At 43.2% G+C, this 16,766-nt stretch overlaps 1 protein-coding gene across 2 annotated transcripts; it reads left to right on the plus strand.

The window, feature by feature from the left end:
• Window positions 1-364: 364 nt before the first annotated feature.
• atxn7l2a (ataxin 7-like 2a) lies at window positions 365-15,793 on the plus strand. 2 transcript variants are annotated; one of them, XM_041035060.1, is made up of 10 exons: window positions 365-494; window positions 1,529-1,597; window positions 2,594-2,933; window positions 3,800-4,059; window positions 5,000-5,082; window positions 8,726-8,937; window positions 9,654-9,834; window positions 10,404-10,525; window positions 12,874-13,837; window positions 15,482-15,793. In XM_041035060.1, the coding sequence occupies exons 1-10, from the start codon at window positions 365-367 to the stop codon at window positions 15,497-15,499; spliced, it is 2,379 nt and encodes a 792-aa protein (XP_040890994.1). In that variant the 3' UTR covers window positions 15,500-15,793. The 2 variants fall into 2 exon arrangements, with proteins under 2 accessions (XP_040890994.1, XP_040890993.1); XM_041035059.1 differs by lacking the exon at window positions 15,482-15,793 and having other exon boundaries at window positions 12,874-15,473.
• The last annotated feature ends 973 nt before the right edge of the window (window positions 15,794-16,766 follow it).

A 16,766-nucleotide genomic window follows, 5' to 3' on the forward strand; every position in this document is an offset into this window, starting at 1 on the left:
CATGTGAACCTGGGGTACATATATGAAGCAACGGGGTACATATGCACGTTCTGTTCATAGGCAGATAGGTTGAAAGTGGGGTGTGTTCATTCATTCATTATTTTTTCTGATTATACAGGATGGAAATCCCTGTTGGCTTTCCCTTACTTCCTGGCATTTCTTCTTCGCATCTTTGTGATTTCAGACTCAGAATCCGTGCAGTACTTTTTTTTTAAAGTGGTTGAAAAAGTAAATAATGACATCACTTGCAGACTATCTGCTCCAGTCCTCTGTGTCTGTGTGGGTGTCCCAAGAACGCGCTCGTAGGAAGTTCCTATCCCTGTCGAGAGCGCGAGATATGACGTAAGTTGCTTGCCGCGCAGTGATGATGGCGTCGCGTGAACGCGCAGTAAAAGTAATGGCTGCTCTGGATCGGCGGGTGCCTAGCCTCGATGATTTCGTGGGTCAAAGCTGGACTGCCTGGGCCGAAAGGGCCGGTGTGACAGCGGCGGATGGTAAGAAAACACACTGACACAAACACTGGCAGCTACGAAGCCATTTAACCAAAGCGCTGGGGTTTATTTTCGTGGAAACGGAGGACAGAGCTAACCATGTTACCCAAACAAAGACCCTGCCGGGTCCTAGTGCTGGGTGGGTAACATGTTGCTCTCTCCCTGGTCCCACTGCATATGCTCTCTTCAATAAAAAATAAGTGATAGTTATTAAGATATAGCCATCATGGTGTGTGTTTTACGGCTGTGACCATGAAACAAGCTGCCATTGCTTAAAGGATGCGTTTCATTTTGGTGAAACGAGCCGGCCAGCGGTGGCATCAGAGCGGAAGGAGGCTAGTGTGGATGGTAGGGCGAGCAACTTCTCGCCGTTGAAAGCTAGACCAGCTAGCTAGCAAGAAAGCCAGACTAGTCGCTGGCGACGAGGCTGTTAGCGTTAGCATGCTAATGGTAGCAGCAGCAGCAGCAGGATTCAGAGTAGACACCGGTGACGGAGGAGGAGTCTGATGCTGTTGCCACCATGTAAATTCTGGCCCAGCCTTTGATGTTAGCAAACGTTACTCTGTGTTCTTTTCGCTTTATTTTAGTCTTCCCCTCTAATTGCCAGCGTCGTCGCCTCCATTTAACTGATGTTAACATTTCTGTATGCGACAGTAAATCTCATATGTGTGACTTCTGCCCCAAAAGTGCTCTTGCCCTTCCCAGCTTTAAGTATGTGCGCTCACTCATTGTCTGGCATCCTTCCAAGTGCTACTCTGTCCATAACTATCAAAGTCTTCCTTCACCACACATACCATTAGCTGCTTACTGTTAGCAAACTCTGACAAAAATGACTAGTAAAGAACAGCACTCTATGGAGATGCAGTTGACCTGCAGATCAGTCCTTTACATAACACAGCTTAAGAGCCTGTTTATGTGCAGAATTTGTGAAGTAAGGTCATTCTTTGTGTTGCTGATGAAACTGATATACAACTTTTGGAAAACATCTTCCCTCCCAAGTGGCTTATCCAACATATATGTAAAATGTGATGTTTCAGGGCCTGAAGCGGACGACTGCAGCAAGAATGGCAAAAAAGCTGCAGAGGCCATGTCTCTCTGTAAGGAGGGTAAGTCTATACCCCATCGTCTACAAGACATAGTCAAGGCTGTTGTTGTTTGTGGCATCCTTTTTCCTTATCTGTCTCAGAGGTCTAAGGACAGAGGGTCTCGTATGCTGTACAGATAGTTAAGCTCCTTGAGGCAAATCTGTGATATTGGGCTATATAAACAAAATTCAACTTTACACTTGAAAACGAGAAAGCGTAAAGCGATAGCCTTACTTGTGTGTGCATTACTGTGCACGTACATGACATGTGAAGTCACAGTGAATTATATTTCATCTTTTTTCTGGTCTCCAGCCTTGCCCAGAGACAGTGAGCAAATTGAGCTACCTGTTCGGTAGGTACCTGGGCGGGTATTAAGGCTAGGTAGTGTTGTGCTTTGGCAGCTTCTGGCGCCTAGCCGGGTGTCTGTAGCTGCACCTGTCCGACAGACGCTCTCCCCTTGAGTATGAAGGGGGATACACCCTGCGTAGGCTGCCAGTCTATCACAGGGCGACCTGTATATATTTATAATGCATATACACAGGCAACTTTTCACAATTCTGCTCACATTTGGGTCAGTAATTCCCCTGTCCTGCAAGTCTTTTGCCTGTGGGAGTAAATCATGGCACTCTGACACACCTAGCTGTCGCCAGTGCATGTCCATGGTGCTAGATCAAAAGCATTTTCAACCCAACGTAGAGCTGAGTGTCCAGCCATTTAATTAGTACTTAAAGGGCTCACTTAATAAAAATTACTCAACTTGCTTATTTTTAAAAAAAGCGAATATATCATTAAGTGTAAATAACAATAGGCATTTTTTCGTTTAGTCAGAATGATACTGTAAGTTACCAAATGGCATTTACTTTTTAAATGAGAAGATCTATCTTCTTTCCATAATGCAGCATTATCCCGGGCTGCCTCACGAAGTGGCTTTGCCATGTTTCCGCTTGTGCAGCCCAGTATCTGTGTATCCATTGTATTTCCTCACCTCATCACTCCTCCTCTCCACTCTCCTCCCAGACATGTCCATCTTTGGGCTCTACCCCGGCCACGATGACTTCTTCCTGGTGGTGTGCAGCCATTGTGGCCAAGTAGTGAAGCCGCAAGCATTTGAAAAGCACTGCGAGCGGAGACACGGCCCCGTGGCCAAGCTGTACGCCCGACTGCGCTCTCCCACCCCTGCACCCCAGCCCCAGCAGAGACCCCACCATGGCCACTCTCCCTCCCATGGGACCAATTCTGCATCTGCATCATCCTGGGAGGGTCGAGGCCAAGGAGTTGGGCAGCTGCGGGCAGCCCCACCTTCGCCTTCCACCCCACCCCAGTACAGACACTCCAAGAACTCCAAGGATGGAGTACGGTAAGAACGAAGTGGGGCAAGCTGGGGAGAAATCTCTGATATCTGGTAGGAATATCTGCTTCCCTTTGACACCAGGAAGTAGACAGTTCTAACCAGAAGACAGTAGACTACTGGTTAGAGCTGTCTGCTGGGTTGGGCATGCTTCTTCACTTTCTTGCTGAAACTTAGATGAGTAGATCAGTGCCACTTTCATATTTATGTTCATATTTACACTGGATTACAGACAGCAGATAGTTAACTTAGCATAAAGACTGGAAACAGAGGGAAGCAGCTAGCCTTACTCTGTCCCAAGGTAACAAAAACTACCTACCAGCACCTTATATCTAACACATTACACATTATCACATTATATTTTGTATGTTCAAAATCTGAAGAGTAAAAACATAAGAACTACAAATAGCAGTTTTCTGGGTGGGGGTGACTTTGTCTTGCCTGATAACTTCCTGAAGTCCTCTCATCACTGTGAGTTTGTTAGACAACTGCACCACTCAAGAAATATTCCAACACCCAGAGTCCAGCCTCAAAGGACTTCACATGTTTTAATGTGCTGAGGTTGAAATGGAAAAGTAGTCCGTCACACCAACCTCAGACACTAAACTGACACAGGAAGCCCCTTTTAAGAAAATGTACAAGGAAAAGAAGATTATGCATTGTTAAAATGAACAGTTGTTTTACTGACCGTCGTTGGCTGTCTGTGATTGTCTGACCCTCATCCAATCAGATCAAAGCCAAACAATGACTTTAAACAGGCGTCTGATTTTTCCAGCTTTAGATAAGACTATAGCTGTTACTTTACTGAAGAAGTAAGTATGTGATTCTGTACAGAAAAGGCACAGGAAACAATTAGTTTCTCTCCCATCATTCAGACATTCCCCACTGGAGAAGTCATCGTCCTACAGCAGCCACACAGAGTCATCAGTATTCAAGCAGCCGCCGCCTTTAGAGCCTCCGATGAACTCTCCACCTCCGTCGCTCAGAGATCCCCCCTGGCCGCACGGAAGCACCCCGCCTGGTAGACCTTTGCCCAGCGACAGGCCCCCCAGCCAGAGCCAGAGGAAGGACTCCTCTCTGACCTCTGCGGTGCCAGGCCACCGGATCCCCAGACCCTACAACAAAGTGGCCTCCAGTGAGTACAGAAGGAGGAATTGGGATAATATGGTGTAAGAGACTGACTGATGTAGATGCAGATCTTAGATCCATGCTCAGAGTCTTTAAGGGGAAGTTCCAATTATATCAAACTGCATAATACTATAAGATTATAGGATATGAGCAGAAATTGAAATTCGGTTTATAGCCTGCAGAGTACTTAACGCTGATTTACCAGAGGTTGTGTATCATTTTCAGATAATGTCTGGCTCTTAAGTAGTGCCCTCACCAGAATTCTGAAATATAACTGAAAGTCTTCTGGTTTCATCTGTTTGCTGAGATGTTTACACTTCATACTGAGCCAGGTGGCTGAGTATGAAGTGTAAATGAGGCCAAGATCCACAGCACATGACAAGGTTTTGTTTACCTTGATCACATGCGTGAGTTTGAGTGCCACCCAGCAAAATGGGCTTCCACCAGTTTGTCTTGCCAGGTGTTCCAACCAAAAACAGGGCTGCACTGTGGGAGGTGGGTCTGCTCTGGTGGGTCAAGTTGTGGAAGTGTAATGATGAAATGCAATCCAGAAAGGATCATTTGAGTATTATATCCCTGGGTCTGAAGACTTATCATATGTCAAACCCCTACAATATTTTGAGACAGGATTTTACAATAAGCCGTCTTACACAGCCTGTGTAAGACGGCTGGATTGATTTTAAAGGAAGCATATCTTTTCTGTCAGAAGTGTGTGAAACAGATGACTGAAAAATGTGTCTAAAACGCCTCCTGTCAAGTGATTAAAAACACAGAGGGGCTAGGAATTCATCCGATTTTTAAAACACATATTTTGGTGAAACGGCAGAAAATTTGTTTTTTTGTTATTGTTTTAACAACAAAGGTATTTGTTGGCCCCACTTTGCTGGTTTTGATTCATTTGTTGGTTGTGTGAAGTTGTAGCTGAGATGCTATTTTTGTGTCTGTAGAGAGGGAGTGCGACTTGGACAAACACTGCGGCGTCCTTGACCCTGACAGGAAGAAAGTCTGCACTCGCCTCCTGACATGCAATGTAAGCTCCAAGCACACTCAGTTTCCCTGGACTAACACCCCACTTCTTTTGCCTCAGATTCTCACGCCTTTACAGTTTTTTCTCATCTCTGTATTTTGCTTGTTTTCAAGTTTTATGTTCTCTCCATTTTTCTGTGTCGTTCAGTAAAAGGTTGAGAGGCTTAATTTCAGCCTCCATTCCTGTCACCTTTGCTTTTGACCCAATTAGGACACATCAGAGCAGGAAAGTAGGTTGTGAGTATGTGGTCTCTTCATTGCTCTGACAACAGCCAAGGCTGATAATAATAATTTTGGAATTGTGCCTCTATCAGATAGTTGACAGCAAACTGAAATATGGCTATGGTAGAGAAAGGATAATGCGATGTACTTAAATGGCCTTTGGGAAATGCTGTTGCTATTTCTTCCTAAGTCAGCGTCAAGTGTTTTCTGCTCAATGATTTTTAGTTTAGTAAAAATGACTTTTAATCTATTTTATAATTTCCTAATTGTATTAAATTAAATCAGGCGTGTGACAAATGATGAGAGAAAAAAAACAGTCTGTTAGTAAGGTATTGTTCCACCATGGTCCTCCAGAGCCAGCTTTAGTGTTCCTTCAGTGTGTGGAACTCTACTTGACGGGGACACCATTCTTCCAAAAAACATTCCCCTGTTTGGTGTTTTGGTGGTCGTGGTAAGCTCCCATAGTTGTCTATAGCATTTCACTGTGTTTGCACTCATTTTGAATTTGTCATCCACCTGTATTTACAGACAGAAATGATCACCAAAATGTCTTTTCACCGCTTTTATTACTCGTTTTCCTTAAAGCTCAGATTTTCAGATAGCATTCATTTGACAGAATATCAGTACTTCCACATTTGTACTTATTCCCAGACAAAAGTTCTTAGGCCAACAGTTTACTTTAAAAGCCACTTTTGCTACATTTGAGCTTTTGGAAAAAGGCGCTTTGGGGTAATGTGATGATGGAGCAAGTTGAGTCGGTGCCTTTGCTGATGATTTGTATTTCCCTTCTGTGTATTCATTTCACGGTGTTGTCATGCAGTAGTTAATGCACTAGGTGAATTCCTAGAAGGTAAAAGTTCATTGTTCTTTGAATGAGTTGGATTTATTACACATTCTGTTTATCGTCAGTATATTTATTAGTCCCAGTGAAAGTTACTATACGACATTGGATGACCTGATAGTTGGTTAGGTGTCAATCACAGGATTGTTGTTTACCAAGCTACACATGAAGCAGTGTGATCCTGTTGTTGGAATATATTTAAATTCTTAACATTATCTCACTAAAATGTGTCCAACCACAAGCGGGGATCAAATTACAGCCCTGCTTTGAGTGAAATATAATCACCATTGAAAGATCAAAGTAGAAAGAGAGTGAGAGACCCGAGTAGACTTTTTTTCAAATGAGTAAAACTGCAGTCACAGCTCCTCGTTACCAATCACCACTGACTGCCACTGAGCGGTGAAAATGGCTCCCAGCACAGGAAGAGGCCTTATATGGTGGCTCGTGTCTGTGAAAGAGGAAGTGTGTGAGAGACCACATCCAGCCGGGTAGAGACAGGATGACCTGATTAACAGGAAGTGACAGGAATGACGGGAAAGTCGTGCAGGAAAAACAGGCCTGCATCTTATACCTGTTGTAGGTGAACAGACTCTCAGTAGGTGGCTAGTTTTTTTTTTTTTTCCAGTGCTGCCTTCTACTAGGGAATGAAAAATGCAAATGTGGCCATTTTAACTTTAAGTTTATAAATTCAAATTACACATTAAAAAAGTCACTGGTGCATAGTTTCAGTAATACCAGTGTTGCTTGATAAAGCCCCTTGAAGGTGCTTTTATCATAAAATAATTTATGATGTAAATGACTTAAAACTGATCAAAACAAGAAATGGATTTGGCTGAAAACTGAATGTTTGCCATCTAAAAATGATCAAATATTAAGCTGGTTGCAGCCTCTCAAATATGAGAGCTTTCTTAAGTTTGATTTCGTGACAAGTTGAATAAGATTTGGAAAACAGGCAACTTGGGCACACGTTTACAACTCTGGTAAAATGTGATGGGCATTTTTCACTTCTAAGGTCATTTAATAGAATTAATCATCAATCAGTTCTTTGAAAAATAATAATAATAATCAGGGATGTTTTGATGATACAGGATTACAATAATGAATCATGATTGACTTCTGACCCTTTGCTCTGTGAAAACAGTGGGGTGTCCTCCAACACTGAGCTGTGACCTGCAAGTGAATTTCGTTTGTCAACTAAATAAATAGCAGCCAAAGGTTCCAATTAACTGAAGGATATGATTAGTTTTTGAGTCAGAGCAGAAGTCTAATAGAAATTTTACAAATAATTATGATTATACAGTTACAAATGATTTAATGGTTATGACGGCCCAGCTCCATTTTCCATTCTTTTGGAAGAGCCATGACCTGTTTAGAGAGATTAGTTTATTTTGTAATTTTAACTACCAAAAAAAAATGTATTACATTAATAAATAAAATATAGTTTATCTGGGACCAGGTTATAAAAACCAATGACAAAACATAAAAGCATCAAGTCAAATGGAGTGTTAATGTACAGCTTTCTATTTTGTTTGACTTCTCAAAGCGCTTTACACTACATGCCTTCACCCATTCACACACATTCATACACACACTGATTGTACAACCTACCTGCTCTACCTCGTGAGCCACAGGTGCCCTAATATTAAAAAAAAATACAAAACATCTGAAATGTAATTTTAACAAAACTGAAACCATGTATCAAGATTCAATACTTTATTGCCAAACGACTAAGTCATTAGGGATTTGTTTGGTGAGGTCAGTGTAATTACAGAAACATTCTTACAGTCATAAATCATAAATATTCACACACCCATTGACATTAGTAGCAGCATAAGTAATGAGAAGGAACATCTATAAGACCTAATAAATAAAACCTGATGAAAGAAGTGCAAGTTCAAGATATTATAAAATGTCTCTTGAGCTTAGACAAGTTTGAAAGTAAGATTTCTAAATTCTCGTTAATCCCCATCATCCTACTGCTGCTACGTGGAGTAAACTCCAGGAGAAACACTGGAATTAAGGCATCAGTGAGTGTCAGTGGCTTGCTACCTAATTAGGATCAGGTTCTTCTAATTTGTTTTAATGAATCCCACTACAATTACTCTTACCCTGATGGCAAAACATGAAACCGCAGTAAAAACCGTACCTCATTTAAATTTGACCGCCGTCCCCTTCAAAGTAGTCACCTTATGCGGCGCTACACTGCTGCTCGTGACGCAGTCATGCTGCCCGGTCACACCGACACCACTGTCACTCACCACCTGCTGTGCTTCTCAGATTTGACTCCCTGCAACTTCTTCCTTTTCCCTAAAATGAGATTCAAGCTGAAGGGTCCCTGTTTTGACACAGTTCAGGAGATCCAGCACGAGTCGCAGATGGTGCTTGGCGTGCTTACAGAACAGGACTTCCAGGGAGTGTTCAGGGCATGGCAGGGGTGCTGGGAGCTTATCAGTTCACAAAGTGTAAAGCGTGATTGCACAGTGGTGGTTTCCGATTCATTAGAGAGAGACAACGAAATAACAGCATTAGTTACCTTATGTCAAGTATAAATCCAGCTTCCTGTATCCTGTGTCCTGGTCCTCAGATCCACTCCATCCACCAGCGGAGGAAGGTCGTTGGCCGAAGCAAGAACTTTGATCAGCTGGTGGCAGAACTCAAGACCAAGGTTCGGGAGAAAGGGGCCCAGTCTCTAGAGGGAGGCTCCTCCAGTGGACGATCCCCCAGTCCGGAGGCTCCCAGGGAGCAGGCTGGGGCTCCACACTGCAGGAGACCTCTGGCCAGCCTCCCTGCTTTCAGGTTGGTGAGCTTTACCGAAACTTAAGCATACGCAAGTGTGTTTGGTGGCAGTGTTATGGCTTTTTTAGACATTATAAACCTTGATCTTGATATAAAACCGTAAAAAATACAGTCACTTCATTATTAAACACAGATTTACAAAGAATAACATTACATAATTACCAAATGTAGCTACTTTCAGTTTCACTTCTCTCTTGTTCACACGTACTCAATCATAGTGTCTTGAACTTTGTTTCTCTCTTGCTCTTCCGCTTTCTGTATCTCTGCCACGTATTGAGGTGAAATGTCAGTATCATTAAAATAACCACTAGTCTAGACATGCCACAGATCAAAAGCTAAATCTCAGTAGTACAGACAGCAGTACAGACATTTGTTTACTAAAAGGTGGGCAGCCCAGGTTGGGTGGGGCTTGGCTGACCACATGCTGACCCTTTCAACTTGACCACCAAAGCTGAATCGACCTGCTTTGTCTGTTTGAATCGGGTATAACATTACCTGGTTGAAGCTGGGTAATTACATTGTTTGTTGAGACTTCAGGACTAATCTGGTAATTACAGATTACTCATTCCTAAACCATGGCAGCCACACAACAAAGCATAGACAAGAAAGAAGCAAACCAAAAAGAAGTAAACAAGTCACACTGACAATGAGAAAGACATAGACAGTTTATTACTGTGTCGCTGAAACCAACTGATGCATTTGTTTTTGTTTTGCAGTCGATCTACTGGCGTGTCAGAGTGCACCCCCGAGGAGGAGAAGCAGCGGCAGGATGAGGGAAGTCTCCGAGCCCCATCACCTCTCGTCCATGGGCGAATCTCCAGCGACGAAAGTGAGGCAGAAGGACCTGAGGAGCTCTTAGAGTTCCCATCTTCTGCTGCACATCCCAGACCACTAGCGGTGAGCAGTTTGTACTTAACAGGGGGAAAATGGCATGAAACTGCATTAGGCCTTTTCTGATTTTAGGGGCAAAAAGTCCAAAACATACAATTTAAAAAAAAAAAAAATCCCAAATTAACATCCACTAACGAGTCTACAGCACTTTTGTTCTGAAAATCCTCCAGCTTTTGTTTGCTTCTCACTGAGACATCGCCCCTTGTGATGAGATCACAGATAACTTTGACGGCTGATTATGGCAAATCATGTTTGTGCAAGCAGTGCTGTTCAGTGCCAGCTACGCTTCCATGCATGTTCTTAGCAGTAAGAAAGGGGAGTTTCACTTTTCACACCTGACTACTATCTACAGTTCTATCAAAGATTTATCTTGGTTTTCTGGATGTTGTTGATCTGTTACGAATATATTTTTTTTACAGCAGTGCTTTAGTATCTTAATTGTCAGACGCCCAGTAAGTGCATAAAAATGTCATCCAAGTTGTGGATGTAATTTTAACTAGAAGGGTATGTAATCTGTACACAGCACAGAGAAAGACTTACCTAGAACAGATTTACAGTGAGTTCTCTTTCTGTAGGTGTGTTCATTCGGCAGCCATGTGTTGGGTCACGGCATCTACACGTTTGACAGGAGACTTCACCACCTGAGGTCAGCGCTCAGCAGTATGCTGGAACAACACATCAGCGCCCATCTTTGGAAGTAAGAAACCTCAGCTCACACTCCTGCCTTTTTCACTTCACTCTGCTTATATGGTACTAATCCTTCTGAAACAACTCTTTCTCTGACTGCCATTTATATTTCACTATACTCTTCACAGCACTCTTTATTCTAGTTTCTGTTGTGACCGGTTTGGTATTGGAACCATACACCACCAACCTTCCCTAGCTAAATATTAATATATTTTTCTACACAAACCTAATTATCAATTGAACAAAATCATCTAAAAGTAATGTCACAAGGTTAGCAAAGGCAGAACTGGCTTTGCCTTCTTCCCAGTTTATTGGACTGGCTCTAATCTCTGATTAAAAATGAGCTGTCTGTACCAGATGGATGACATGCCTACACTACAAATGTTCAGCCCACTAATTCAAATTGGCTCCTACATTTAATGTCATACGCTCTACCACCATCATTACCGCACAGTTGAAATTTGCCAATCACCAGTGACATGTTTAAAGTGCTTAGTGGAGAATGATTGTTTTTCAGTTAGTGCTACATAACCAGACATATGTGAACAACACAGAGCATACTGAAGTGGGCGTCACAGCGAAATGTGCGACAAACAGTAATCCAGCCCATGCATTTGTTGATTGTAGGCTTGACATAGATGCTGTGTGAAGGAGGTTGGGTTATTCTGTATGGTTTACTTGTGTATGTAGTAGAGAGAGTAGGATGTCAGTAAGCCTGGTGGAGGGCCCCTCTTTCCCACTCTTCAGGTGTCTTCATAGGTGTTCAGTGGTGCTTAAGGTTTGGCCAGGGCCACTAAGGGACAGTCAAAGGTTTGCATGTTTCTATGTGTATATACACACACACACACACACGAACAACAGTAATGGCAGTACTACTACTAATCGTAGTAATAATGATGACAGTGACACATTGATATTAATAACAATAACAATAACAATATTTTCTGAGAGTGATATGCGTTCTGTGGTTTCCTTTATACTGAATTATTTGGAGATTCTCTTTATTTATTATTGTGTTTTTGCAGATTTTTGTGCAAGAGTCAGAAGTGATTGATGTGGATAAATCTTGATACTGTCCGATCAGCATTATTGGACTTCTAAGAAAGACGGTTGAGGATTATATCTGTATTTGTGGACAAGTCCTTCCCAAGTGAAAGCAGATCATGTGTGTGATACTTCTACGCTTCCAAGCTGTGAAGTTCAGTGGGTATTTTTTTATTTTTGAAAAGACGGGGTGCCTCAACACCTAGATTTTTTTTTTTCTTTTTTAGGTGGAATTGGATTCTGGGCTTCTTGTTTCCACAAGAGATAAACCCTATAGTACTGTTTTTGGGGTTTCCCCAGAGTAATCTTGGTGAGGTGCTCAGAGAGTCATTTGTGTCCATGCAGGATGCCCACTCTCTCCTTAAGAATCTGTGCTTTTCTGGACCTCTGAGAAGTGAAAGATTAAGGCTGGATGTCCATTTCGTGGTTTTCTGGCAGAAACGTTCTGGCAGGACTCTTCATCCCAGTGCTGCGAGTGGGTTTTCTTACTGATAGACTAGCATTGCCCCTTAGCTTTTCTTACTATTTGATTATTAACTTCCAAGATTTGTAACATGACACATGCCCTAAGAGACCATACTGAATGTTGTTTGTGAAATTTCTGACTTTGGAGCACTAAGGAGATTGCACCATGGTGATTATGACTGATTAATGTACCTGTTATATCTGGTAGAACTGTGTTACTAGTGAGGAAGTTGTAGTCAGTGCCGTAAAATGAGCAGTGTAGCGGTGAAAAATAGGAATATTTGTTTTCTGCTGGGTTATTGATGCACCAGCTTTCACCCTGTCCTAAATCCTCCAACTGTTGTTTTATTGTTTCAGTCGATGTCCATTTGCTGTTAGTTGTTGTCAGTCAGTCAGTAAAAGGGAATTTAGAATCTGTGGAGTCATAAAGGGATGTGAAAGAAATTGGGGCCGAACCTGATGAAGTGTACCACTCTTTTTTCCACCTCCATCAAATTTTAGCTTTCTTTGTAGATTGTCACCGATGGATGGAGGATAGCTCTATCAGATCCTGTGTTGGTAACACTAGCAGATAAACTAGTGTAGTATAGAGTGTAACCCACTGCTTAGTCACTAATGGATGAAGCAGATGGTGTTTTCTGCTGCCCAGAATAGCAGTGGTGAAAAGTCTGTGATGTTGGCAGTAAGATGGAGACTGATTTCCCTGAGTATCAGCTGGTATCGACAATGTCCTTCTTATAATCTATCTTATAGTCCTTTAGATCACTGTTGACATGCTGTAGAAAATGTGTCTTGAATAAACCTTAATCTGAATATATTGATTTATGGATTTATTTTCTCTCAATCCAGGAAAATACCTCAAGCCACAGACCTTCAAGCTCCACCTCCCTCAACCAGGACCATCACTTCCTCATCTCCCTCCTCCATAGCCACCACCTCCTCCTCTTTACATTCTAAGGTGCGCACAGGAAGTCATATCAGTTCCTCCTTCAAAACTGCATCCTCCTGCTCCTCTTCTTCCAGTCGTGGTCCAGGGAGACCCCCGACTGCCATACAATCAGAGAACTCCGGGGGCAGTGGCAGCGGCATCGGTGGTGGTCACCTGGTGTCTCCAGGTAAGCCTGTGGCAGTGTGTCAGGTGGCTCCCGGGCGACCCAAGAACCCAGTGGGGCGTCCCAGCAAGCAGATGCTGAAGCTGCGGCAGGAGGCTGCTGCTGCGGCAGCCCTCCGCAAACGAAAAGCCCCGTCCCAGGAAGGGGAGCACTCAGGCCCTGACAGGAACTGCATCATCCTCCAGGACCGGGGCCGCCCACCCTCTGCTGCCTCCTCCTCATCTTCCTCTTCTAAAGCCCCCATTCCCTCACCTCTCCCACACGGACAGACCAATGGCACGCTTTCCCCCAGCAGCAAACCCCGCCCCCAGCCCTCTCCCTCAGAGTCCCACTCACCAGCCGCCAAGGCAGTCTGGACCTACAGACGGACACACCCTGCTCTGGGCCATTCTTCACCCCCAGACCTCTCCTCCACCACCAACAACTCCCACAGCCGTGCTGGTGTGGGGGACTCAGGACTGCACGGGCAGGGCAGTGGGAGGGGCTTCGAGCACCAGGGGTTGGTGAAGAAACGCAAGGGGGGAAGCATGGAGGAGCACCCGCCATCCTCCAAATCCTCAGCACACCGCCTGCCCTCCTCCTCCTCCTCCTCTTCCAGCTCTGCCACCACCTCCTCTCCACGCTCAAACTTCTACCCCTGGAAGGACAGTAAAGGCGGGGGGCTGGCTGGGGGTGTGGAGAAGAAACTCGGCACACAGAAGGTGAGTTCAGAAGACAGAAAGGCAGGGAACTAGTTACAGAGTTAAAGTTACAGTGTGCGGCTTCTCCCTGAGGCTGAGGCAAACATGCCCCTGTTCCTAACAGTCATTTTTAAAGATTTGTTATCAGCTGATGTAACTGCCTTTAACACATAGTGCCTAAAGTTTAGGGGTTCAAAAGTAATTGGACAGATACACATGAAGGCAAACAAAATGATGATGTTTCATATTTTGATGGTCAATGACCTGCCTGAAGTCTTCACCCGCAGACATGAGCAAATATCTCGTATCTTGCCTGGTGATGCTCTCCCAGGCCTTCACTACACTGTGGGCTCTCTGCGTTTAGTCTGCTCCGTAGAAAGTGGAATGCAGCTTCATTGGACTGAGATCAGGTGATGGACTCAGCCAGTTGAGGTTATTCCACCTCTATTCACCCTGAAAAGCTCTCTGGTGGCCTGAGCACAGAGCCCTGCTGTTTGCCTCTGTATTCATCCTGCTGCACAGTCGGCAGTCAGATCATCAGTAAATGCCCTTCACTTCCCTCTTTCTATCATTTTGACAGAGGATAATTTTTGTTTCATCAGTCCATGATCAGAACTTTGTTCCAGACCTCCATCGGTTTCTTTCTGTATGTTTTTTTGGTTAATGACATCCTGGCCGCATCTGTTTTTTGAGCCCTAGCAGGCTGAGGTTTCAGTCATGAAGTCTTCTTTTTATCACTGACATGGAAACGTGGACGCTCACACCCATGGAGAGCATTCCTGACTTGCTGTGCTGTCATAAAGGAGCTTCTGTCACCATGCAAATGATTTTCCAGTCGTCCACAAGAGTTGTCGACCAGCTTGTTAAGCAAAACCAACTACCTCTGATAGATTTTTGCTTCTTATTATTGTTATTATTATTATTATCTTCTTCACTTGCATGATGAACTGACTCTTAAAAAACACACAGTTGCAACCATGTGTCCAGTTCCTTTTGAACCCGTGCAGTTTGGGCACAGTGTGCCATCTCCCACAGAGTTCTTTCTGAATTGGTGGAAGCTGCTCAAATGAATGCTGAGTCTTGGCGCTTTAATGCAGTTTCCATCATTTTGTTTCAAATTGAATGTGCTGAAGCTCAGAGCCTGAAGAACAAAAAAAAAAAAAAAAGTGTAACTGTCCAGATACAGTGTGCCTGCTCAGAATATGTTTACACTTAGTCTGGTTAGGTTAGCATGAGTTCTGCTCATGACTGACTAATCTAACACAAGCCGGTTGGAAAACATTAAAAGTTGATTAGCTTTAGGTCTAAAAAGCTTGTCACCCTATCCCTCTCAGCTAAGAGTTGTGTTTCCATGGCAACAATCTGTGACACCTGATAGACATGATAGCAAGGCATTGCGATAACCCATGTTAAGGAATGTATTTTCTGATTTAAAAAGATTACTGGAGTTAACAAAGTTCAGCAGCTCGAAGCTCCATCAGCCCGATGTATTTTAAATTGAAAGCTACGGAGTTTTTGTGCTGTTCCCAGCAATGACCCTACATCTCACAAACCATCCAGTTTTCTTTCTGTTTTTTTTTTTTTTTTTGTACAGTTTTAAAGTGAATATACAAATCAGCTGACAAACTAAAAGTAATAAATTCAAATGTTTCTTTTGTCCCACAGCCAAAACTGCACCATTAAGTGTGCCTGCCTTACAAGCCACTATGAGGGAGCCAGCTCTGCGGCCTCTGAGTCATCAGGACTCAAACGAAGTGTGTGCGCGTGTGTGTGTGTGTGTGTGTGTATGTGTGCGCGTCTGTCCTTTTGTCTATTGAGCATATGCTGAAGTGCGAGTGCATCAGGTTGTTTGTATGTGCAGAGTTAGTGCGGTATGGATCCGTCAGTGTGAATTGCAGCTGGGTGTGTGGGTCTGTGTGTTAGCTGTTGTCTGGATGAATGCCTGAGGGAGAACTGGGAGCGGGAGGGTGGGATGAAATTCAGAGTATGGATTTAGAAATACCTCAAGACCATCCGGTTATGCTGCTAAATTAAATATGTTGGTTTATAAAAATGGATTAAAAATGTCCTTTACACTTTCTGTGACTTCTTTTTTTTTTTTTTTTAAGACAATGTGTGTTGTACGTCCTCTTAAGGTTCTTATTTTATTTACATTAAGTAAAGTTTTTACAGTGTATGACAGAATCCCATTCATGTTCTGTACCTCTGCCTTTTTTCCCCCAGCTCTTCATTGAAGCTGTATGATGCTCGCAGTGTGTGAAATGTCTTGAGCATCATTTTATTTCAAATGTTCCAAACAGTCAGTCTTTGAAAAGTGAGGCTGCACACACAAGAACGAAAGTAAATACTGTACACATGAATGGAGCGACTGATTTCTCCAGCTAATGTCTCGGGGGGTTAGGACAATTTAGTTTATGTTTGATGAAATTTTGTTCATTTGGACTCGAGAATGAACCAATTCCACTGTGACCTCAAGTTCTCAGCCGTAAGTCAAGAATTCATAGCACTAATTAGGACAAAATATATGTTTTATTAAATTATTGAATAATTAAGTCTTCACTGTAAATGGTTATAGACAGACATGGATGTAAACTGAATCCTGACTGGTTGACAGAGGAACACAACTGCAAGGCAGTAACTCTGGCTTCAACTAGGCAACCAAGATGTGTTCTATGAACCATGGTTCATAAATGTGACATGAACAGCTAGTCTATTAATGTATTAGACCAGTTTTGACTTAAAATAGCCTTGAAGTTCCACACAGGCTGATGTACAGTACGCTTTAGCTTGTACCCTCACAGCTTTGTGTCTCCTCAGAATCCAACTTAAGCCATTTCTTCATCCTTATTTCTCAGCTCTCCTCCTACAGATGAAAATGTACGAGGTGCTGACTGTGCTTGATAAGGTTCCCTCCTGCAGTTCTCAGCGTGCTGCTGTGCTGGAGCTAAGA

Source organism: Toxotes jaculatrix, chromosome 3 (assembly GCF_017976425.1).
Source record: "Toxotes jaculatrix isolate fToxJac2 chromosome 3, fToxJac2.pri, whole genome shotgun sequence".
Lineage (NCBI taxonomy): Eukaryota > Metazoa > Chordata > Actinopteri > Toxotidae > Toxotes > Toxotes jaculatrix.

Bases quoted from the DNA above. Each gene is read 5' to 3' on its own strand.
- atxn7l2a (XM_041035059.1), top strand. From the start codon at position 365: ATGATGGCGTCGCGTGAACGCGCAGTAAAAGTAATGGCTGCTCTGGAT. The intron at 495-1,528 runs GTAAGAAAACAC...GTGATGTTTCAG, and splicing joins CGGTGTGACAGCGGCGGATG to GGCCTGAAGCGGACGACTGC. The intron at 10,526-12,873 runs GTAAGAAACCTC...CTCTCAATCCAG, and splicing joins ATCAGCGCCCATCTTTGGAA to GAAAATACCTCAAGCCACAG.